This window comes from Pseudophryne corroboree, chromosome 11 (genome assembly GCF_028390025.1).
Source record: "Pseudophryne corroboree isolate aPseCor3 chromosome 11, aPseCor3.hap2, whole genome shotgun sequence".
NCBI classification, from domain to species: Eukaryota; Metazoa; Chordata; class Amphibia; order Anura; family Myobatrachidae; genus Pseudophryne; species Pseudophryne corroboree.
This window is the reverse complement of record NC_086454.1, coordinates 288565160-288590052: the sequence shown is the minus strand read 5'-3', so window position 1 is coordinate 288590052 and position 24893 is coordinate 288565160. Positions and strand designations below refer to the sequence as shown.

Sequence of the window (24893 nt, the reverse complement as noted above, 5' to 3'; positions counted from 1 at the left end):
GCGATTGGGCCTGAACTGCGCATGCACCGCGACCGCAATGCGCGAGCACGTCTTTACCTAGCGACGGGAAATGCCGGACAGCGTGGGACCTTACGAAGAATGCGATCGCAGATGTGATCGCAAGGTGATTGACAGGGAGAAGGCGTTTCTGGGTGTCAACTGACCGTTTTCTGCGAGTGCCGTGGGAAACACAGGCATGTTTGCAGGGCGGGTGTCTGACGTCAATTCCGGGACCTGACAGGCTGAAGTGATCGCAGTGGCTGAGTAAGTTCAGAGCTACTCAGAAACTGCACAAAAACCATGTACCCCTCTGAATAGTGTGTAGTGTATTGTTTAACTGATGGGGGGCATTGCTCCTCTGCCCTGGCTGATTTGCAGCCACTCTGGGGCACCTCAGACAGATAATCTATACCTGCCCTACCCTGCTCTCCAGGGCTGGATTGAGCCACAAGTATATTGGGTATGTTACCGCTGGACCGGTACCATTCCACCAGGCCAGATCACTCAGCCTGCTGGGTTGTGCTGATTCATTTATCTGCCGGTTGAGCCCCAGGATCTCTGTGCTTGTCCTGGGCACAGCAGGATCGGGAGAATGGCTTCTCCAGGCACCAGGACCCTGTTGGTGACAGCCAATATCGGGGCCCTGTTTGATTATGTGAGTAGCGCAGGACTGTGGGTTTTAAATTGTTTTTTTTCCCTGTCAGGTGCCAATGTATAAAAATATTTCCTGTGGTGGCTAATGTGTTTGTTTTTGGGGTTTTTTCTGTCGAGTGCCAATGTGTTTTATTTTTTTCCTGTGCTGGCTACTGTGTTTGGTATGTTCCTGTCATTTTTTCCTGTCGTGTGTTTTTCCTGTGGGGGTTAATGTATTTGTTTTCTTTCATGTCAGCGGACAATATATTACATTTTTTTCCTGTGGGGACTAATATATTTGGATTTTTTTTTCATCAGGGGCTAATGTGTTTGATGCTGTACTGTACCCTATGGTCTTACAGTAATGGAGGTTAGTATAGGAGAACCTCTCTGTACATATCTGTGTTTCCTACGCAGGTTACGTTAATGTGACCGGCAGTCTGGAGACGTGCCGACCAGCAGGGACTATTCCCACTCGTGGGTGTTCACGACACCTATAGAGTGGGAATATAACCTCTGGCGAGCCACCGAGCCCACAAGGGGCTTTGTTCCGCTTGTCCTGCTGCCGGCCATCCGACAGCTGGGATCCCACCATCGGTATTGTGACCAGCGGCCTCCTGACCACCGGTCACATATACCCAACAATCCTACGCCAGCCATTAGCTCATCCATGTAAAAATAAGGACAGTCTTTGTGTAATAACTCAGAAGAACCCTAGGCTTAGAAGTGCCTGTATTATGAAAGAATAATAAATAACAAAATAAATAGATAAGCTTGAACTTTAAAATGCTAATATATATAAGTGTAGATTACCTGTTAAAGTGACATTGCTGCAACTTATTTCTAAACTGAAAATAAATAAAAAATAAATTTTATATATATATATATATATATATATATATATATATACCGACAATAGAAATCAAAAGGCGGCACTCGAAGACTGTAGTAAACAGTGAAAAAAACTGTATTTGTGCGGTCAACGTTTCGGGGACCACCTCCCCGTCTTCAGGACAAACAAATAGTGACAATAGTGAACTTTAAATACACACTTACCCCCCTCCTCTTTCTGATCTCCCCGCCAGCGACCGCCGTGGACACGCCAGCCGCACTTCCTGTCCGCGGCTCTGAATGCTTCTTTCTAACCGGAAGTGACGTCTCATTGTGGGCCGCGTGACCATGGCGACGCTGGGGGGGAAGAAGAAAAAGTGAACACTTAATCCCTAGTGCTTAAAATCAGATCATACAACATATATATAATTAAGAAACGGTAGCTTATTTTTTTAAAAGAAAGAAAACTCGCTCCGCTATCATGTCATCAATATGTATAGTTAAAAACAACATTTTTTGCAATCACTATTAAAACATTCAATGTGTTCACGATGTCTCTTGTGGTACTTTCAGTGATTAAAAATTTACTAAATTAAGACCTGTACAACCACCGGATAATTATTACTCGGCTGGTGTCAGGATAGGTGCTTCACTCCAAAATTATTTATTTGTGCACAGTAATTAATGTTCCTTAAAACAACATATGCTGATGTTTATTTTGGCTGCTGATAGATTATTCTGTTTAATTTGGAGACTTTTCCCCTATTATCATTCCTAGTTACTGCTTATAGTGACCTTCTATATACGGCATTTGCTGGCAGTTATGTATTTAAATTTAAATTTATTGCTAACCTTACAAAAAATTAATCAAGCCCAGACTGTCATTCAAACCGCCCGGTTTCAGGGTATTTAATTTGTGGATCCACCTGGACTCTAGTTGCAATAACTGTTGTCCTCGATTGCCACCTCTGGGCTGAATTGGCACATGATCGATGATCCTGTGTTTAAATGTGGCCATACCATGTCTGTTATCCAAATAATGTCTGGCCACAGGTTGGTCTGCGCTACCGGTTGCTAAGGCGTTGCGTATTGCCTGTCTGTGCTGTGCCATTCTGATCTTAAACTGGCACTCCGTCTTGCCGATGTAATAGCGCCCGCATGGGCACATAATGGCGTATACCACAAATTTAGTGCTACATGTCAGTGGCCATCTAATGGGGAATTTCTTCCCCGTATATGGATGGACAATATTATCACCAGGTGACATGTGGGAACACGTGGTGCAACCTGTGCACTTGTAGCAGCCATTTTTGCGTGTTAAGAAATTCTTTACTGGGGGTGCTTTGAATTTGGACATGTCCGTCTTGACCACTATATCCCTGATGCTTTTACCTCTTTTATGGCTAGGCATCAGTCTCTTATCTTTAAAGATTTGTAAGTCTGGGTCTGTTGTGACAATGGGCCACAACTTCTGTACCTGCTTTTTAGTGGTCGCACTCCTAGTAGAGAATTCATTCACCCATGGAATGACCTTGGTCATATCCTTGGCCTCAGCTGGTTGCAATAGCTCTTCTCTCTTTTTACCCAAGGCCTTAACCTTGGCTGCCTGCAATAATTTTCTGGGATATCCCCTTTGGAGAAATCTTTGCTCCATTTCATCCAATTGGGATATCCTCTGTTGTTTGTCGCTATTCACCCTGCAGACACGCAGAAACTGGGAGTAGGGGAGCCCCTTAACTGTGGCTGGGGGGTGGAAACTGTCATGCCTTAACATGGTGTTCCTGTCTGTCGGTTTTTTATACAGACTAGTGATGATCTGCTTATCTTGGATTTTGATGTGAATATCCAAGAAGCAGATCTCTGTCTTGCTGCTTATTGCGGTAAACTTGATGGGGCTGGTTGTGGCATTATGTATCGCCACCAGCTCCTGTAATGCCAACTCTGTGCCTCTCCAAAGCAGCAATAGGTCATCTATATACCTATAATAGACGAACAAGCAGTCCGCCACCGTTTTCTCTGCAAAAAAGAGCTCTCTCTCTACTACCCACATGTAGGAATTGGCGAACGAGGGTGCCACCGAAGACCCCATGGCACACCCCGTTAGCTGCCTGTAATAAATCCCATCAAAAATAAAAAAATTGTGGGTAAGTGTGAATTCCAACAACAAAATAAAGAAATCTACATCAGGTCCTTCATAATGTCTGTTCCCTGTTATCAGCTGTCTTACAGCCTGTAGACCCTGTGCATGGGGTATGCACGTGTAGAGGCTTGTGACGTCTAGGGTGGCTAGTACGACATCTGTCGGTACCTCCTTGATGGACAGGAACTTCCTGAGCAGCATACTAGAGTCTTTTAGATGGGAGACCGTGTTCTGGATGCAGGGTTGTAGGTAAGTGTCCAAGTACACTGCGGCTGGCTCGCACAGAGACCCCCGGGCGGATATGATCGGTCTTCCCGGAGGCCTCTGTGCGTTCTTGTGTATCTTGGGGATTGTATACAATATAGGTGTTACTGGATATTCCGGACACAGCTTCCTGCCAATTTCAGCTGTTATCAACCCCTCATCCTGTGCTTCCTGTAACAAACTCCCCAATTGTGTTCTGTAATCCTGTGAAGGATCAGAACTCAATCTGCAGTAGGTGTCCTGGTCGCTCAACAATCGAAGACATTCTGTCTTGTATTCTAAAATGTCCTGTATTACTACGGCCCCACCCTTGTCCGCATTGCGGATGACAATGTCTTTGCGGTTGCTTAGATCTTTTAGAGCAGCACGTTCCTCCTTCAATAAATTATGATGTTTATGAAGGGGTATGTTTTTGCCTGCTGTCTCCAGCATCCTGTAAAAAGTTTTTATCGATGAGTTATGTGAGACTGGATCAAACCGCGACTTAGGTCCCAAACCCTGAATCCTTGGTGGTAGTATAACTTTATCTTTGCTGGGGGGGATTTTACTAAAATGTTCCTTGATCTTAAGGGTACGATGTAATTTAAATGTCTCAACAGACCACCCAAAATCACTACCAGCATTTGTGGGGACATATGACAACCCTTTGTTAAGAACACTCACCTCAGCAGGTGTGAGGGGGGTTGTAGACAGGTTAAAAATTAACGTGTCTTCCCCTTGGTAGTTTTGCCTTTGTCTTTGGCTTTGTCCTCCCCGTCGCGTTTGCCTCCTTTTCCTCCCCGAGCTGCCACCTTTGCTCGGGTCTTTACCCCTAAAGGGGTCCTCTCGTTTGAGGATATGGCTGATGATGTGTTGGCTTCCTCAGAGTCACTAGCTGAGGTATAGCCGTGCCTGCCACCACTTCGGAATCTCGGATTACGGGTGGGCCTCCTCCTGATGTTCTCTGTTTTGGTGTTACCCAACCAGGTGTAAACTTGGTGTTGCGTGTAATCCATCTGCACTTTTCTCAATTTCTCTTTCTTGAATTTCAAGAGATTGTTTTTGTACTGGTCTACTTGTTCGTTGAGTTTGTTCATCCATGTTTTGGATTGTTCCATGGATAGAGCCGTGGCATGCTCTAGCTCAAATTTGCCAATGTTCTCTCTTGTTCGCTCCAATTCCTTGGTAGATTCCTCAATTACGAGGAGTATCAAGTCCATTGAGCATTTGTTAAGGACCGCGATCCATTTTTTACAGAACTCCATACTGTATCGTCCAATAGTGGGGATATTATGGACTCTGAAGCCCCTCGGTAGTTGTTTCGCTCTGTAATAGTCAGATAGCGTCCGGCTGTGATACAGGTAGTCCAATTCGCGTTTTTTTAAACGGAACAATTCTCGCTGGATATCATCCCCCGAGGCTGTAACCGACTCTGTGAATGCTGGCTCCTTATGTAGTATTCTTTCTGCTTCAATGTCGGAGAAGCTCAGTGTATCATATGTGTCACAGTGAAGCAGGAATGAAGTGAGGTCTCCACTTTCCTGTGCAGCTGTAGCCATGTTGTTAATTTCCGACGTGCAAAAAGCAATTTAAAGTGCAGAAATGTGCTGTGCATAAATTTAGTGCTTAATAAAGTGCTCGTGCCAGTGAGATCAGACCTGATGAAGTAGGGTGGTCATGTACCAGATAAAACAGTTACCGGGTGCCCTGAGTAGTCCTTTACGCCTGCACGGCGTGCAAGGGCTAATAGTATAATGCAAATGTGCTCCGGCACTCCGGTCCTCCCCCTCAGGGTGTATCTTGCTTCGGTGCCTTCCCCAGGGATGCTCTCCCTCACATGTACCGACAATAGAAATCAAAAGGCGGCACTCGAAGACTGTAGTAAACAGTGAAAAAAAACTGTATTTGTGCGGTCAACGTTTCGGGGACCACCTCCCCGTCTTCAGGACAAACAAATAGTGACAATAGTGAACTTTAAATACACACTTACCCCCCTCCTCTTTCTGATCTCCCCGCCAGCGACCGCCGTGGACACGCCAGCCGCACTTCCTGTCCGCGGCTCTGAATGCTTCTTTCTAACCGGAAGTGACGTCTCATTGTGGGCCGCGTGACCATGGCGACGCTGGGGGGGAAGAAGAAAAAGTGAACACTTAATCCCTAGTGCTTAAAATCAGATCATACAACATATATATAATTAAGAAACGGTAGCTTATTTTTTTAAAAGAAAGAAAACTCGCTCCGCTATCATGTCATCAATATGTATAGTTAAAAACAACATTTTTTGCAATCACTATTAAAACATTCAATGTGTTCACGATGTCTCTTGTGGTACTTTCAGTGATTAAAAATTTACTAAATTAAGACCTGTACAACCACCGGATAATTATTACTCGGCTGGTGTCAGGATAGGTGCTTCACTCCAAAATTATTTATTTGTGCACAGTAATTAATGTTCCTTAAAACAACATATGCTGATGTTTATTTTGGCTGCTGATAGATTATTCTGTTTAATTTGGAGACTTTTCCCCTATTATCATTCCTAGTTACTGCTTATAGTGACCTTCTATATATGGACTACCTGTATCACAGCCGGACGCTATCTGACTATTACAGAGCGAAACAACTACCGAGGGGCTTCAGAGTCCATAATATCCCCACTATTGGACGATACAGTATGGAGTTCTGTAAAAAATGGATCGCGGTCCTTAACAAATGCTCAATGGACTTGATACTCCTCGTAATTGAGGAATCTACCAAGGAATTGGAGCGAACAAGAGAGAACATTGGCAAATTTGAGCTAGAGCATGCCACGGCTCTATCCATGGAACAATCCAAAACCTGGATGAACAAACTCAACGAACAAGTAGACCAGTACAAAAACAATCTCTTGAAATTCAAGAAAGAGAAATTGAGAAAAGTGCAGATGGATTACACGCAACACCAAGTTTACACCTGGTTGGGTAACACCAAAACAGAGAACATCAGGAGGAGGCCCACCCGTAATCCGAGATTCCGAAGTGGTGGCAGGCACGGCTATACCTCAGCTAGTGACTCTGAGGAAGCCAACACATCATCAGCCATATCCTCAAACGAGAGGACCCCTTTAGGGGTAAAGACCCGAGCAAAGGTGGCAGCTCGGGGAGGAAAAGGAGGCAAACGCGACGGGGAGGACAAAGCCAAAGACAAAGGCAAAACTACCAAGGGGAAGACACGTTAATTTTTAACCTGTCTACAACCCCCCTCACACCTGCTGAGGTGAGTGTTCTTAACAAAGGGTTGTCATATGTCCCCACAAATGCTGGTAGTGATTTTGGGTGGTCTGTTGAGACATTTAAATTACATCGTACCCTTAAGATCAAGGAACATTTTAGTAAAATCCCCCCCAGCAAAGATAAAGTTATACTACCACCAAGGATTCAGGGTTTGGGACCTAAGTCGCGGTTTGATCCAGTCTCACATAACTCATCGATAAAAACTTTTTACAGGATGCTGGAGACAGCAGGCAAAAACATACCCCTTCATAAACATCATAATTTATTGAAGGAGGAACGTGCTGCTCTAAAAGATCTAAGCAACCGCAAAGACATTGTCATCCGCAATGCGGACAAGGGTGGGGCCGTAGTAATACAGGACATTTTAGAATACAAGACAGAATGTCTTCGATTGTTGAGCGACCAGGACACCTACTGCAGATTGAGTTCTGATCCTTCACAGGATTACAGAACACAATTGGGGAGTTTGTTACAGGAAGCACAGGATGAGGGGTTGATAACAGCTGAAATTGGCAGGAAGCTGTGTCCGGAATATCCAGTAACACCTATATTGTATACAATCCCCAAGATACACAAGAACGCACAGAGGCCTCCGGGAAGACCGATCATATCCGCCCGGGGGTCTCTGTGCGAGCCAGCCGCAGTGTACTTGGACACTTACCTACAACCCTGCATCCAGAACACGGTCTCCCATCTAAAAGACTCTAGTATGCTGCTCAGGAAGTTCCTGTCCATCAAGGAGGTACCGACAGATGTCGTACTAGCCACCCTAGACGTCACAAGCCTCTACACGTGCATACCCCATGCACAGGGTCTACAGGCTGTAAGACAGCTGATAACAGGGAACAGACATTATGAAGGACCTGATGTAGATTTCTTTATTTTGTTGTTGGAATTCACACTTACCCACAATTTTTTTATTTTTGATGGGATTTATTACAGGCAGCTAACGGGGTGTGCCATGGGGTCTTCGGTGGCACCCTCGTTCGCCAATTCCTACATGTGGGTAGTAGAGAGAGAGCTCTTTTTTGCAGAGAAAACGGTGGCGGACTGCTTGTTCGTCTATTATAGGTATATAGATGACCTATTGCTGCTTTGGAGAGGCACAGAGTTGGCATTACAGGAGCTGGTGGCGATACATAATGCCACAACCAGCCCCATCAAGTTTACCGCAATAAGCAGCAAGACAGAGATCTGCTTCTTGGATATTCACATCAAAATCCAAGATAAGCAGATCATCACTAGTCTGTATAAAAAACCGACAGACAGGAACACCATGTTAAGGCATGACAGTTTCCACCCCCCAGCCACAGTTAAGGGGCTCCCCTACTCCCAGTTTCTGCGTGTCTGCAGGGTGAATAGCGACAAACAACAGAGGATATCCCAATTGGATGAAATGGAGCAAAGATTTCTCCAAAGGGGATATCCCAGAAAATTATTGCAGGCAGCCAAGGTTAAGGCCTTGGGTAAAAAGAGAGAAGAGCTATTGCAACCAGCTGAGGCCAAGGATATGACCAAGGTCATTCCATGGGTGAATGAATTCTCTACTAGGAGTGCGACCACTAAAAAGCAGGTACAGAAGTTGTGGCCCATTGTCACAACAGACCCAGACTTACAAATCTTTAAAGATAAGAGACTGATGCCTAGCCATAAAAGAGGTAAAAGCATCAGGGATATAGTGGTCAAGACGGACATGTCCAAATTCAAAGCACCCCCAGTAAAGAATTTCTTAACACGCAAAAATGGCTGCTACAAGTGCACAGGTTGCACCACGTGTTCCCACATGTCACCTGGTGATAATATTGTCCATCCATATACGGGGAAGAAATTCCCCATTAGATGGCCACTGACATGTAGCACTAAATTTGTGGTATACGCCATTATGTGCCCATGCGGGCGCTATTACATCGGCAAGACGGAGTGCCAGTTTAAGATCAGAATGGCACAGCACAGACAGGCAATACGCAACGCCTTAGCAACCGGTAGCGCAGACCAACCTGTGGCCAGACATTATTTGGATAACAGACATGGTATGGCCACATTTAAACACAGGATCATCGATCATGTGCCAATTCAGCCCAGAGGTGGCAATCGAGGACAACAGTTATTGCAACTAGAGTCCAGGTGGATCCACAAATTAAATACCCTGAAACCGGGCGGTTTGAATGACAGTCTGGGCTTGATTAATTTTTTGTAAGGTTAGCAATAAATTTAAATTTAAATACATAACTGCCAGCAAATGCCGTATATAGAAGGTCACTATAAGCAGTAACTAGGAATGATAATAGGGGAAAAGTCTCCAAATTAAACAGAATAATCTATCAGCAGCCAAAATAAACATCAGCATATGTTGTTTTAAGGAACATTAATTACTGTGCACAAATAAATAATTTTGGAGTGAAGCACCTATCCTGACACCAGCCGAGTAATAATTATCCGGTGGTTGTACAGGTCTTAATTTAGTAAATTTTTAATCACTGAAAGTACCACAAGAGACATCGTGAACACATTGAATGTTTTAATAGTGATTGCAAAAAATGTTGTTTTTAACTATACATATTGATGACATGATAGCGGAGCGAGTTTTCTTTCTTTTAAAAAAATAAGCTACCGTTTCTTAATTATATATATGTTGTATGATCTGATTTTAAGCACTAGGGATTAAGTGTTCACTTTTTCTTCTTCCCCCCCAGCGTCGCCATGGTCACGCGGCCCACAATGAGACGTCACTTCCGGTTAGAAAGAAGCATTCAGAGCCGCGGACAGGAAGTGCGGCTGGCGTGTCCACGGCGGTCGCTGGCGGGGAGATCAGAAAGAGGAGGGGGGTAAGTGTGTATTTAAAGTTCACTATTGTCACTATTTGTTTGTCCTGAAGACGGGGAGGTGGTCCCCGAAACGTTGACCGCACAAATACAGTTTTTTTCACTGTTTACTACAGTCTTCGAGTGCCGCCTTTTGATTTCTATTGTCGGTACATGTGAGGGAGAGCATCCCTGGGGAAGGCACCGAAGCAAGATACACCCTGAGGGGGAGGACCGGAGTGCCGGAGCACATTTGCATTATATATATATATATATATATTTATTTTGAAGAGAACATTATTACTTAGGGGCGGGATAATTGCTGGAAGGTTGCAGCAGTATTTTGCAGGGGTCCAAGGGTTCAGCACAGACTGGTAGCCAAGGGGTCTATTTACTAAGCCTTGTATGGAGAAAAAGTGGTAGGAGATAAAGTACCAGCCAATCAGCTCATAACTGTCATGTCATAGACTGGGTTTGAAAAATGACAGTTAAGAGCTGATTGGCTTAGTAAATAGACTCCCAAGTCTTTTGCCTGCTACTCCTAAATCTTTAAAGGTGGCAGCAGAGCCAGTGATGCAGGGAGCTATGGAGATACCTCAATGGTCCATGGAAGATTTCACATAACATGTTCGATCTAGCAGAAGGGCAGCAACTATATGGGATAGTACATGCAAGTGCTTCCTGTGACCAGGTCCCTTAAGCTGTTAATGTTCCAATCACTATATGCTCGCTATAGGGTGACCCTGCGTGACACGGACTGTAGTGCTCTGAGGTCCACTGAGGCACATGTGATGCCTCATCTTGACTGCAAAACATAAATGTAAATCATTTTGCAATTGTTGACAACCATAGATGCCAGTTCCATGGGTGCCATGATGTCTATGCTGCCACAAATCTAGGTCTATGCATGGGATTTGTTAGTCACATGGGGTTGTAAACTCGAGCACCACCATCATTTTATAAAGTGGGTTTCTATATTGGCTGCAGCAGAGCTATAGGAGTTTATTAGATGCTACAATCTGTAAACAGAAGCTGTGTGCGACACTTGTCTGGAAAACAGTCCACAGTTGGAATGGTAATATCTGTCAGAAGAAAGGGCTTACTCATATTTGGAAATAATGCAACCTAGAATATGAGAAGCACAACATGTCCTGGAGCCACTATACACACATCTGTGTCTCCTCAGCCAATAGACATCTCTCTCCCGAGGGAACACCTCCCTTTTCACATATGGGTCTAAGCTAGATTTTTGTATTGTTTCAGACTCTTCCTGTTCCGCACATAGGGTAAGATTGGTTACCTCTCTTCTAGAATGCTTTATCGATCTGCTAGGAGAGGGCATCCAAAATTCCATGCCACCACAAAGAGTTTGTTTCAGAAAAGTGACCACTTCATAGCTCGTTGTCATGGTTCTGGCTGCACAAATGGATTTCTTTGAAGGTCGTCATAACTTAAGAATACCTCTACATGGGTAAAGTAAGTAGGGTTTATACCGTTATTCTTTTGCGCGTTGCTTGAAATCATACTGTATGTTTTATTAACCCCATTATTACAAACACCAGGGCAGTGGAGGTACGTTAATAGAGTTTCATTTCTCCTGCAGCGATGGGAACTTTTTACTGTTGACCTGTTTTGAGGACGAGAGGCTTAGGCAGATGTTCCTTTTATTAGTTAAATATGTGGCATATTATAACACAACAGGAAATAGCAGATCTGCAGAGAGATAGATCTGAGTCTGGGGATGTCTTGCATAGTAATACTTCAGTATCTTACAGTCAGTGATAGGCAGTTGGTGCTCACTTATACTGGAAAATATAAGTGTTTAGAACAGATCGCTGCAACCAAAACCTGATTCATATAATAATAATAATAATAATAATAATAATAATAATTTTATTTATATAGCGCTATTTCTCCAATAGGACTCAAGGCGCTTAACAGATACATAGCATAATATAGTACAGAAAATAATGAAGTACAGAAAATAATGAAGTACAGAAAAGCTTTTCATAAAATACAGAAGCATGAAGATACTAAAAGGGACATTATGGAAATGCTTGAGTAAACAGGAAAGTCTTGAGTCTACTTTTGAAGGATTCTATAGTTGGGGCCTCTCGCACTGTGCGGGGAAGTGAGTTCCATAGAGTCGGAGCCGCATGACTAAAAGCTCGACCCCCAGATGAATTACGGTAGATTCTAGGTACTGCTAAAAGTCCTTCATCTACAGATCGCAGTAATCGAGTGGGGCAGTATGGGATCAGAAGCTGCTTCAGGTACCTAGGGCCCTGGTCATGAAGTGCTTTGAAACTCAGTAAGCCAATCTTGAGGATGATTAACCATCTTACAGGCAGCCAGTGAAGGGAGTAGAGGATGGGTGTTATGTGGCTAGAACGGGGCTGGTTGGTTAACAGCCTGGCAGCTGTGTTTTGCACCAGCTGTAAGCGGAATTATAGTTTGATACATTATTGTTAGGCAGAAGGTCAAGTGTTATCAGTTATATGTACATTACTAATAGCTGGATCACTAATTTTACTAATTAAATTGCACCTGTTACTATGCCACTCTTTCCTTGTCACATATTCTGCTGTATCTGTCTCCCAGTGTTACATATAACTACCATGCTAGTCTGTCACTCAAATTGGCCAATATGATACGTGACCAAGGATAATATAGGTCACAATGGAAGAGAGAGCGAGAGTCATATATGATAAGTGATAGGAGGGTGACGTCACGTGAGAAGGGGAGAGTGATTAGCATATGTGCCAAGGAGCAAGTGAAGGGACATACTGTATGTGGGAGACAGCATTGTGACAAGGAAAGATTGAGCATATATGATAAAGGGAGTTTGTTTGGACTCCGAACCAGGAGAGATGTACATGCCAGAGGAACACAGTTACATGACAAACATACATAGGGCTAGATGCATCATCGCTTGGAAAGTGATAAAATGGAGAGTGAAAAAGCACCAACCAATCAGGTCCTAACTGCCATGTCACAGGCTGTGTTTGAAAAATGTCAGTTAGGAGCTGATTGGCTGGTAATTTTTCACTCTCCATTTTATCACTTTCCAAGTGATGATGCATCTAGCACTATAATGCGGTGTGCCTTTTGCTGTTTCACATAATGTATGTTTGTCTCAGAATAGGCCCTTGAACATTTTCAGCTCCAGGCCCGTATTGCCCTTTATCCAGCCCTGCATTTGCCAATTAATCAAGACTTGTTTGTTGTGTGGGGACCAGTGACATTCTCAGAGCCCATGGCCCAGATGTTTCACTAGTGGTGCAGAATACACAGGGCCGGATGAAGGGCCACATGGGTCTGAGGCTTAAACTGTTTTACGGGCCTATACTGAGAAGGGGAGGAGCTGTGACCAGTGATTTGTGGGTGTGGTCAGTGCTGTGTGGGTGTGGTCAGAGACATTTGGGTGTGTACTCCCTCACACTATCAGACCCACTGTCCCACAAAATACAAAAAAATAGAAAAATTGCAGAATTTTATGAGAAAATTTTAAACTCATGATTTATGGCCGATCTTGTGGCCAGCTAGGTGGCTTGTTATCATCATACTGTTATGATGATGGCCCTTTTTTATTGTGAAGGACTGTAGCTGTAGCTCCATCTGCCCCATTATTAATCTGGCCCTGAGGTAACCAACGTGTAAGGAAATAAAGCTAGATTTAAGAACCAATTTATCAGCCTGCTGTGATAAGGATGATTCTTTTATTGCCGCTTATCAAGGTCATAACAAATCATGTATCACTGCAATTTATCAAGGACATGAACTGGCTTGGAGCAGTATCGGTCATACCTGCTAAAATTCAGTTCCATTCTGATTTGGGACAACTGTGTTGGATCGAAGGCTTGCACACACAAAATGGGCGCGGGCACACATTACACCCCCGTAATGTGCCACAATGCCTCTGCTGTCTTTTTGTGGGGAAAATAAAGACTGCACACACTCCAGCCTGGAAGGATTCTCCCCCTAAATTAAATCTGTCCTAATCTCTTTACACCATAATCACTCAGATTTGTTTTGCTCTCAGAGCATGTTGACTTTCTAGAAGGACTCTTGTAGCAACAGGTATTAAAGAATCCAAAAACACATGCCAACCTGGTTTTGCCTTTAAACCAATTGCTGCTTTAAAGCTAATAACTATCTCACCGGAATCGTGCTGGATATTACTGTACATTTGGCCCTATAGGGGAGATGTATCAAGCCTTGGAGAGATAAAGCATACCTCCCAACTTTCGATGCACCAGAAGAGGGACACACAGGGGCGTAACCTACGAAAAAGGTGCTTGGCTTCGCAGGAGTGCCCGCAATTATGTGCCACGCCCCCGTTTTCATCACTGAGGGGGCATGCCCAGCACTCTGTGAGCCGCTGGCATGCCCCCTCTCCTTCTGGCTCTACTGAATAGACGCTGTGCGCATGCGCACAGCGTCTATTCATTGCGGCTCTGCTAAGCAGAGCAACGAGTGCAGGAGCCTCCCAACTGCCACCCGCACCACCACGGGAAACTGCGGCCCGCGGGTGGGACAGCGGGACTGTCCCCCGAAAATCGGGACAGTTGGGAGGTATGGATAAAGTGGAGTAGTTTTCCAAAGCAAACAGTCATTTCATTGACTGTGGTAAATAAATGTCAGGAGATGATTGATTGAATTAGTCAGCCTCCACTTTATCTCTCTCCAAAGCTTGACACACCTCCCCTTACATGTGAGATGTTACAATATGACTTTTCTTTGTGGATGAATGTGCATTACATATTTATTTGCCTTTGAAATGACTTATACCGTGTTTCCCCGATAATAAGACACTATCTTATTTTATTTTTTTTCGGTCCAAAAAACACCATAGGGCTTATTTTCGGGGTAGGTCTTATTTTAATTAACATTGACAGCAATTTCAATAAACAGGTAAGTGTGAACAAAAAAAATCTAACTTTATTCAACAACTTTATTCATCTTCTTCAACAACATTATCATATGTGTCCAAACCCTGAATTCCGGCCTGGATTTCTTGCGCCTCCATTTCCTGACCCTCAGACCTGCTTTACAATACTTTACTTACCGTTTTTTTGTTTTGTTTTCACTTTCCTCTTTTTCTGTACTCTCCTCCGTGGCGCTGCTGTAAATGGCGCTGGCACGCACGCCAGCGTCATTCACAGAGAACGAAGGGGGGGGGTGCGCGCTCACTGTGAGAGAGTGAAACGCTGCCGCTGTGATTGGATGCCACTGTTAAATCTTTAACAGCGGCATCCATTTCATGCGGGGGAGGGGGGGGGGGGGCGGAGCTGGGGGCATTGTAGTGTAGCACAGGGAATGGAAAAAATGGGGATTTAGCTAGGTCTTATTTTCGGGGTAGGGCGTATTTTGGACCGTTCTGCAGAAGTAAGGGTAGGTCTTATTATCGGGGAAACACGGTAGCAATGTTCATTTTTTATTTTCCCCTTATTTTGATAACAGAAACATTAAAGGTTGAATATATAAAGTGCACCATTCAGTAAAGTAACCCCTATTTTACACTGGCCACCAGGGAGCATGCTCTGCATTTTATACTGGTTGCTGGGGAATTGTCTTTGGCATGGCTGACATGAGCTTATTTTGTTTAGTAGGCAAATGGTGCCCTTTGATGGGATAAACTTCTTAAAGGGACAGCGTGCGCCGAAGGCGCGTGGGGAAAAAAGGGGTGTGGTCTCACAAGAAAGGGGCATGGTCACATAATTGTAAACACCAAGGGTATAGGGATATAGTAGGTAACTGGGGTGACAGGGAGATAGTGGGTGACTGAGGCTGGGGTGATATGGACGCCAGTCTCTTCTTGAAGTTAGCTTTGGCCTGTTCCTCTCTCTGCATGATGTGCACTACTAGTGATCTGTCCAGCTGCAGCGACACTACAAGTACACAGCGGGAACTCACCTCAGAACGGGAACCAGAGCTGCCATCAGAAATTGTAGGTCCTAGCACTGGCAAAATATGCAGGGCCCCCACACAGCAGTGCCCCCAATTCATAATGACACACACATATACATACATACAAACACACATCACATACTGTATACACTACAGTATATACAGTATATATATATATATATATATGTGGTTCCTGCTCCCTACACAAACAAGCACCGACCCTGCGGTCCCTGCTCACTGCACCCCCCCCCCTTGCCTCACTCTGAAGTGCCTGTTTCCTACACACTCCCCCAGTCCTTGTTCCATACTCCCTACACACACCACCTGTAGTCCCTGCTTCCTACACACTGCACCCAGGTCCTTGCTCCCTAGTACTCCCTAAACATACACACTGCAGTCCATGCTCACTACACCTTGTGATGCCTCCTGCCCAGCCCTTCAGGCACACACTCACTGGCTACTGTGGCCCAGCTTTGTCTTTCGGGACACCAGGGATGCATGCAGTATGGTTCCGAATCCCTGGCCTCTGGCAGCAGCGGCTTGTTGTAAGTAGTGCTTGTAGACTGAGGGATGATGCTCCAGCCGCTGCGGGGATGTGACACTACAGGGGTGAGAGCACTTGCGCCAACTGACGTACCATTGGGCCCCCATCTCTCCTTCTTACCGTGCCCAAAGCCCAGTACAGTGCTTAAATTGACGTTGAAGTACCTCCTCCACCATCTTATTGTGGCCTTCTCCATGGATGCTGCTCCATCCCGTACCACAAACGCATTGCCCTCTTCAGTCTGGCGCTCTACGAATCCGCGTACCTCGCGTATGCGTCACTATGCGTATGCGTCACCGCGTACCTGGCGTATGCGTCGCGTATGCGTCACTAGTCTTTGGCTTTACTTTGGCAACCACTGAAAGGCCCATAAATTATACACTTGCCACCAATGAATGGCCACTTTTTGTGGAATCGGTATGTTTTACTGACAGACGGGATGACGGCTGTTAGTATACAGACAGTGGAATCCGTCTCTCGGAATCCCGTCAGCAAGGCATCGAGTCCCCACATGAGCTTGCTTCACTCGCCACAGGTTATGTTCTCACTTGGTTGCTGGCGTTAACATACCAACCGAGTGGGAGTACCCGGCAGATGTCGGGATTCTGTCTGGCGGTATTTAATAATAATAATAATAATAATAATAATTATTATTATTTTATTTACATAGCGCTCTTTCTCCAACAGGACTCAAGGCGCTTTACAGACATCAAAAACAATGCACATAATACAGAAGATTTAAGTAATAGAGCAATAGATCTGCCACACAGACATAAAAGAAAACCTTGAGCACACAGAAAGCATAATGCATGATTGTGTAGGCATTTTGGGTAATAACTTCCAAGGGTTGTGTATTCCACCCTCACAAAGTACCAGGTGTGGCAGCCATCTTGGGCGCACAGTGTAGGATTACCCAGGGTGGAATAGTCCACCCCTGGAAGAGATGACACAACATGGGGGTGATTTCAGAGTCCTAAAGTTCAGAGTAGGGTTCCAACAAAACCATCAGGTTCATGTATTTATTATCCCATCCACAAGCGCACCAGATAAGGCAGCCATGTTGGTCGCACTACGAAGGTTACACTGTGGGAGCTGAGCCATACAATAGCCAAATGCATGTATGGGAAAACTGAAACGGGTATAGTAGTATGCTACACCCTGCGCGGAAAGATCCAAATGAAGCACACCCTGCCCATGGAGGAACCATCCGAGGCAACCATCTGCGGCGCACTGCGTAGGTTGCTGCTGGCAGGGTATGCAGTCCGTGGAGGCAAACATTACAGGAATAGCACACAGTGGGGTGGAAGTACGCTATGAGAAGAAAAAGAAGAGAAAAATAAATTTGCAGGAACCAACAGATGGAGGAAAACTGTAATAACATTATTTTGAGAAAATTATAAATGTCCTGTTCTCATGGGAGCAGTGCGGGTGGGTATTTCATCGGCTGCCGGGATTCCGGCATTGGTCTCTGTATGCCGGGATCCCGACAGCTGGTATTTTAACTGCATACCCTTTTTGTTTGTACACTAGTTACCACAGGTATGATCTGTATTATATACTAGCCACCAGGGAATAATCTCTTCTGTGATGTAGGATCTCTAGGCACTGCAAGATGCTGACAGCAGATGTGAGGGGAGGGATCAGTTCAGGAAGTAGCAGAACTAGGTATGGCCATCGACCATTAATTATTCAGAATCATTGATGGTCTATGGCCGATGTTGAATACTTTTACCATCAAAGGTGTTTAACCAGATGGAGTAAGTGACCCGTGATTCTGGCTTCTAGCACTGTCAGTGCTGCTTGTGTTTCTGTCTGTCCTGTCCGTGTGTCATCCAGTCCTCCAAACCCTCCAACATTTTACACATAAAAATCGGTACAAATTAGAAAAGGGGGCGTGGCCGCAGGTAAAGGGGGCGTGGCCACGCTCCTTTCCTTATACTTTCAATGGAAGTTTGGAAATCCAAAAATCGGTACAGACCATAAAAAAAAGGTCCTGTACCTGCTAAAAAGGTACAGCTGGAGGGAATGGTCCTCTCAGTGTCCCCTGCACGATGAAGATTGCTTTTATGCTGAACAATTGCATTCCACATTAATCATGGGTATGTGCAATATTGGCAGCGACTGTAAATTTGCACATCTGCAGTATTTATTGTATGGGCTCAAACATTTGACCCTTTTAAAGCTACTTCATATAATTTAAGACGGTGGGGGTCATTTTGAACCGTTCGCACGCTGCTGTTTGTCGCAGCGGTGCAAATGGGTCGGTTCTGTGCATGCGCGGCGGCCGCATTGCACAGGCACGGCATTGCCCGGCAACAGCCGTCGTGGGTAGCGACGCCGCTAACAACAAAAGCGGTCGCAGCAGCAACCGCAAGAAGGTTGACAGGAGGAATGCGTTCCGGGGCGCCAACTGACCATTTTCCGCAGGCGTATCCAGGTGTTTGGAGGGCGGATGTCTGACATCAATTCCGGGACCTGCATCGCTGGATCGATCACACAGGGTAAGTAAATCTTACCCTGGTCTTCTTTTAAAGGAAACCTTTTTTGCATAGCAGGGATGCACAAGCGTTCGCAGCCCTGCTATGCAGAAATACACTCCCCATAGGCGGCGTCTAGTTGATCGCACGGGCAGCAAAAAGTGTGAATAAGCAACACGTTGTAAAGTGCTTGTTTTATACTTATTGTGGCAGTTTTTCAAGCATTTTCAGACATTCTGTAGAAATCCTGCAGTATAGCCCGGGATGCAGTCAATATAATGGCTGTTGGAATCCCAGTGTTCAGTAGACCGATGCCGGCATCCCAACAGCCGGCAAATTACCGACAAACGGAATCCCGTCTATCCTGACCAGTATTCCCATGGTCCACGCCACCAACCGAGTGGGAATAGAACCTGTGGCGAGCGCAGCGAGGGGATTTGCTGTCTCGTTCCTGGTATTACGGCAGATGGGATGCCGCTGTCGGCATAGTGACAGCTGGCATCCCGTCTGCCGGGATAACGTATGTATCCTTGTAGCCCTGTACTATGATTTACACGCTAGTCACAAGAGATATATATTATATGATGGGGACTACTGCTGTGTGTGACACTGTAGGGTACTGTATGTAAATATTTATGGTAAGAAAGGTGGGAAAATAGGTACTTTGCTTTGGCCACCAAAACAGCTCATTCCACCACTTTGTCCCTGTGCTAGGTACAAGTTAGCAAAGTACTATACTGAGTGTACTGTATCTGCATCACCTTCATAACTGGATCATATATTAGGCATCCTAGACTACCATCACGGGCCCAGTGGGGAAAAGGTGGCCCGCCTTACACTAATCCGTTGTTTATGTTTTGTCCTTCTCAACAAATAGAGGGGGAAGGGGGAGGGACTGGGAGGCATGGTGGCCCAAACTAGTTGGAGCCTAGGGCCCCATAATGTTTTAATCCATCTCTGATTACTTTATCTGTCTGGTGGGACAAGAGACATCTAGCACGTTAATATTAAACCTCCATAATTGAATCCACATGGCTGTTCTTAACCAAAGACGGAGACAGCATTCTAATCACAATAGTCACATTTATGCCAAATTGAACGGAAAGTATCTGCTGGGCAAGCGGAGCAAATGTCTGAAGCAATTATGATGAAGCATCCATCTGCTGTGGGAATCCTGTTCCTGGAAAGGCTAGGAGGGACTGGCAAGCTGTAATCCCTTTGTGCCTGCAGAGACTCATAAAATTCACACTTTGGTTTTAAGTCCCAGTTCACATGTTTACACTAATGTCACATGATTTCTATACCCACCTTGCAGGAAAAGGAGATAGCTCAGCCTAAAAGCTTATGAAGTTAGGCATTGAACTAAGTTATGACACATAGGAAAAAGTGTTTTCTGTGCCAAACTCTGCACTGTTGGCCATGTGTTCCCAGATCTGTAAGGAACTCTGATTTCTATAACCAGAATGGCTTCCAAAAGTTTAGTCATTGAAAGACGTTCCAGCTGTTTCAACTAGAACTGAAAAGTCAGGGTTTAGGGCTGACTCACAAAATATTTACCCTTTGCTGTCTGAGGACACCCATGAAATATATGGTTTTAGTTTTCCATTTTATTAATAGGATTCAACATTTAGGAAACAAAAGCACATTAAGGATGGCTGCCACCCGAAACACATAATGCAGTGATTGATATTATTCGTTTTTTATTTGTGCTGAAATGTAACATTAGGGGGAGATGTATCAAATCTTTGAGAGTGATAAAGTGTAGGGTATGCGGTTAGCATACCGACAGTCGGGATCCCGGCGGTCACAATAAAGATGGCGGTATCTCAACAGGGGCACCATACCGCCGCCGATACCCGGTGAGATAGGTGATTCCCCCTCTATGGGTATACACGACACTCATAGCTGAGCCCACAGCGTTGCGAGCGCAGCGAGCCCGCAAGGGGCTTAGTTGCCCTCGCCACCCTGTCGGCATCCCAATGCTCGGGGTGCTGATGTCGGGATAGCGACATTCGGCATCCCGGGCGGCGGTATTACATACCGAACCCATGTGTAGACATTGCCCATAGCAATCAGTTTCTAGCTATTACTTACTGTTCTTGCACAGTCTATAAAATGACAGGTGATGTGTTGCTATGGGCAACTTCTCCACTTTAGCTCTCTCTAAAGGCCCATACACACTTGACGATAAAATGAGCGACGTCGTTCATTTCAGCCCTCATCAACGACGTCACTCATTATATCGTCAAGTGTGTATGGATCCGACGACCACCGATGCACGGCCCCGTGGGACGTTAACGACCCTCGCTTATCTGTAGAGCATGTATGCTCAATTTCCACTATGGTCGTTACCGACCAGAGACGTCGTTGAATGTGTATGGTGTGAACGACCAACGACCAAGCCACTGTTCATCAGCCCTGTTCCCAGCTCATTATTTTAATAAATTGTTCAGCTTGGATGCTTCAACGATGAATGGTCTTTGGTCGTTGGTAGTGTGTATGCTCATGTCGTTTGCTCAGCTGTTGAAGGGAAGTTCAAGGGAAGTCGTTAACGACGTGTGCATCGTCAAGTGTGTATGGGCCTTAAGGTTTATTACATTTGCCCTTAATTGTCTATTAGTAATTCTTTTTTTTTCTTCTTCACCCTAGATAGATAACTATTTATACATAACTGTTGTATGATGGTTCCCCCATAAATGGCATTAGCTCTGTATTCATTATGTTTCAATTCTTTCAGATGGACTGACAACATGCTGCTTCCTCACATGAGAACGTAATACTAGAAAACGCTAAGGTAACAATGAGAGTTCGGCTTAAGGCGGATATTCTGTGCACTCTGTTCCTGGTGATTGTTCTGTGTACATTACTCTACACTTTAATGAGACCAACACAAAGACTATTCCCTGTTAAACTCAACAAGTCCAAATCCCTACCTACAACTGCAAAGCCCAAAACATTCTTTGAGTCTGAGGGTAAGGCAGGTAGAGCAAAACTCCTCTCTGATGTATACAATGCACGGGATGGCAGCGAGGAGGTCAAGCCCACCACTCCAGCTTTGGTGACACAACCCCCCTTTGACTTCCAACAATATCTTAGGAGTAAAGATCATCGTAACTTCAGCCTGCTGATTAACCAGCCAAACAAGTGTACGAAGCCCTCAGGAGATACGTTCCTGCTGATTGCTGTGAAGTCCATTGTGGAAGACTTTGACCGACGAGAAAGTGTCCGCAAGACTTGGGGCAGAGAAGGAATTATCAATGGGGCGAGAGTGCGGAGAATATTCCTTTTGGGTACTCCCAGGAATAAGACTGCAGTGTCTATGTGGGAGTCGCTCATGCAACATGAAAGTCATTACTACAAAGATATTTTACTGTGGGATTTCCTTGATACTTTCTTCAACCTAACCCTGAAGGAGATCCACTTCCTCAGCTGGGCAGAAGACTTCTGCAGCAACGTTAAATTTATATTCAAGGGCGACGCGGACGTTTTTGTCAATGTAGAGAATCTGATCCATTTCTTACAGACTCAGGATTCCTCTGGAGACTTGTTTGTTGGAGATATAATAAACCATGCCAAACCAATACGATCAAAGAAAAGCAAATACTACATCCCAGAGACTATGTATGGGTTAGGCATTTACCCAGCATATGCAGGTGGGGGTGGGTTCCTTATGTCAGGGGTCACCATGAGAAAACTGTCCCAATCCTGCAAGGAGGTGGAACTCTTCCCAATAGATGATGTGTTCTTAGGCATGTGCTTGCAAAGAATCAATCTCACACCAGTGCTTCATGAAGGGTTTAAAACATTTGGTATTACAAAGCCCTCAGCTGCTCCCCATCTGGAGACATTTGATCCCTGCTTCTACCGGGACTTGATGGTGGTGCACAGCCTGAAGGCAGCAGAGATCTGGCTAATGTGGAGTCTCCTGCACAGTCAACAACCACCATGTTCCCAAAAACAGCGGATAAAGAAACCCTTCCACTGGAAAAGGAAAAAGACAAAACAGACGGGGAAGGCTGTCACAAACTAAAGAAGGGATACAAGACTACTGTGAACCACCTTGCACTATTGCAGTGACTAATAGACACATCTAATATAAGATGCAAGCTTCAAGGCACGTCTACAAGGACAACTTAGTCCAACACTAAAAGTCACTTTAATGCATCGCAGAATGTGGCACTTCTCTAAGCGTCTCATAACTTGCCTTATCTTTTGCAGCTGCTACAACGTCATTTATGTAGCACTGACCTTAAAACAGTTAGTTGCCGCTATGCCCCCACTGTAAGTTGTACTCGTCACCACTGTTATTTGCACACTTTTCAACCACTTTAATAGGAGCGGCAACATTTATTGGACTTGGTAAAATAATAACTGCTGAGTCATAAATGTCGGGTTACTAGGAAATCGTTCCACCTCCAGAGGCACAAGGCACAACTTGGGTGTCGCAAACTCAGTGAACAGCTGTCTCCAGTGTGTTCAGTAGACAGGTGCAATTGAAATATATTTCAGAGATTTTTGTGATAAGATCTGTTATAATTTCTTACTGGCTTATAATGGAGCATTCTAATTTACAGTGGCGCTATAGAACATCAGAATATCTCCAGTACAGGGATAGGTCCATGGATGAGTATCGGAGGAAGCCTCACCTGAGGGGCAAAACCAGCTGACCTGCTGCCCACTCATATATGTGTGTCTCTTCTAGGGGGATCAGAACGCGATACCACCGGATGGAATCTCGGCGGTCGGAATACAGACACCGGGATCCCGACCGGCACAATCCCGACAGGGGGACGAGCGCAACGCAGCCCCTTGCGGGCTCGCTGCGCTCGCCACGCTGCAGGCACGGTGCCTCGCTACGCTCGGCACACTAATTTGTTCTCACTCTATGGGTGTCGTGGACACCCACAGAGGGAGAATATGTCGGGATAGTGCCGGTCGGGATCACAGTGTCGGTATTGACCACATCCCCTTCTAAGACCATAGAAGATGCTTGTGGTTTTAAAAATGTCTCCTTGCAGTATTTGGAGCATAGGAATGTGATTGACCTGCTTGCCACATCTCTGTATAATGGAATCTATTTTATGCTGTTTACAGCATTGAATATAATGTATTCAATAGAGAGAGGGCACTTGCCATCCGTTGATGAAAAATCTTGTGTAACAAAATACATCCTTAGGTGTGTAAGTGTATTACAGATGCTAATGTTAGAAATTCACTGATCTTTTCTTATTTGTAGAACTAGTCATAAGAATTAAAATTTAACCCGAATCAGAAATTAACCTCCAACCCCCCCCCACCCCCTCCCCCCCCCCCCCCCCCCCCCACCCACCCAAAAAAAAAAGAGAGTGCTGGCAACTATGTAACCCAGGGAAACAGGAGTATTAAAAGCACCATTGTATAATGTATATGTCTATTATATAACCCACATGGATGCCCTTCTACCACAAGTGCAGGGCGAGCTGCCCCCTCACAACTTTCACTGTCTACATGATGCCCTCCCCTCCTTCCCCAGAGCTTGAAGTGACAATAGGGGGAGATAGGAGGAACAGGATGAGAAATAGTGTGAAGGGAACACAGTGAGATAGAGATGGGAGGAAGGGGGAGATGGGAAGTAGAGGGGGAGAGAGATGGGTGAAGGAGGGGGAGAGAGATGGGAGGAAGGGGGAGATGAGAAGTAGAGGGGGAGAGAGATGGGTGAAGGAGGGGGAGAGAGATGGGAGGAAGGGGGAGATGAGAAGTAGAGGGGGAGAGAGATGGGTGAAGGAGGGGGAGAGAGATGGGAGGAAGGGGGAGATGGGAAGTAGAGGGGGAGAGAGATGGGTGAAGGAGGGGGAGAGAGATGGGAGGAAGATGGAGGAAGACATGGGCAGATGAACTAGTGAGGTAGAGATGGGAGGAAAAGAGCCTGGGAGAAAGAGGTAAGTGGGGATGAGAGGAAGATGGAGAGAGCACCACAGCTTCAAGTGAAAAGTGAGAGTTGGGAAGAACAGTGAGAGAGATGTTAGAGGTAAATGTGAAGTAGAGGGATGGAAGGAGAATTGA

The 24893-nt window shown here is 45.2% G+C and overlaps 1 protein-coding gene across 3 annotated transcripts in view; it reads left to right on the top strand.

The window, feature by feature from the left end:
• Positions 1-24479, top strand: part of B3GNT9 (UDP-GlcNAc:betaGal beta-1,3-N-acetylglucosaminyltransferase 9) — an 86509-nt gene extending 62030 nt beyond the window's left edge. For 2 of the 3 annotated variants that reach the window (XM_063945425.1, XM_063945424.1), the window contains exon 2: positions 21589-24479. In XM_063945425.1, coding sequence (XP_063801495.1) covers positions 21652-22881 — 1230 coding nt within the window. In that variant the 5' untranslated portion in view covers positions 21589-21651 and the 3' untranslated portion in view covers positions 22882-24479. Of the gene's footprint in view, positions 1-11231; positions 11397-21588 lie in introns of all 3 variants that reach the window. The other variant, XM_063945426.1, reaches the window with a different exon arrangement.
• Positions 24480-24893: the final 414 nt, after the last annotated feature.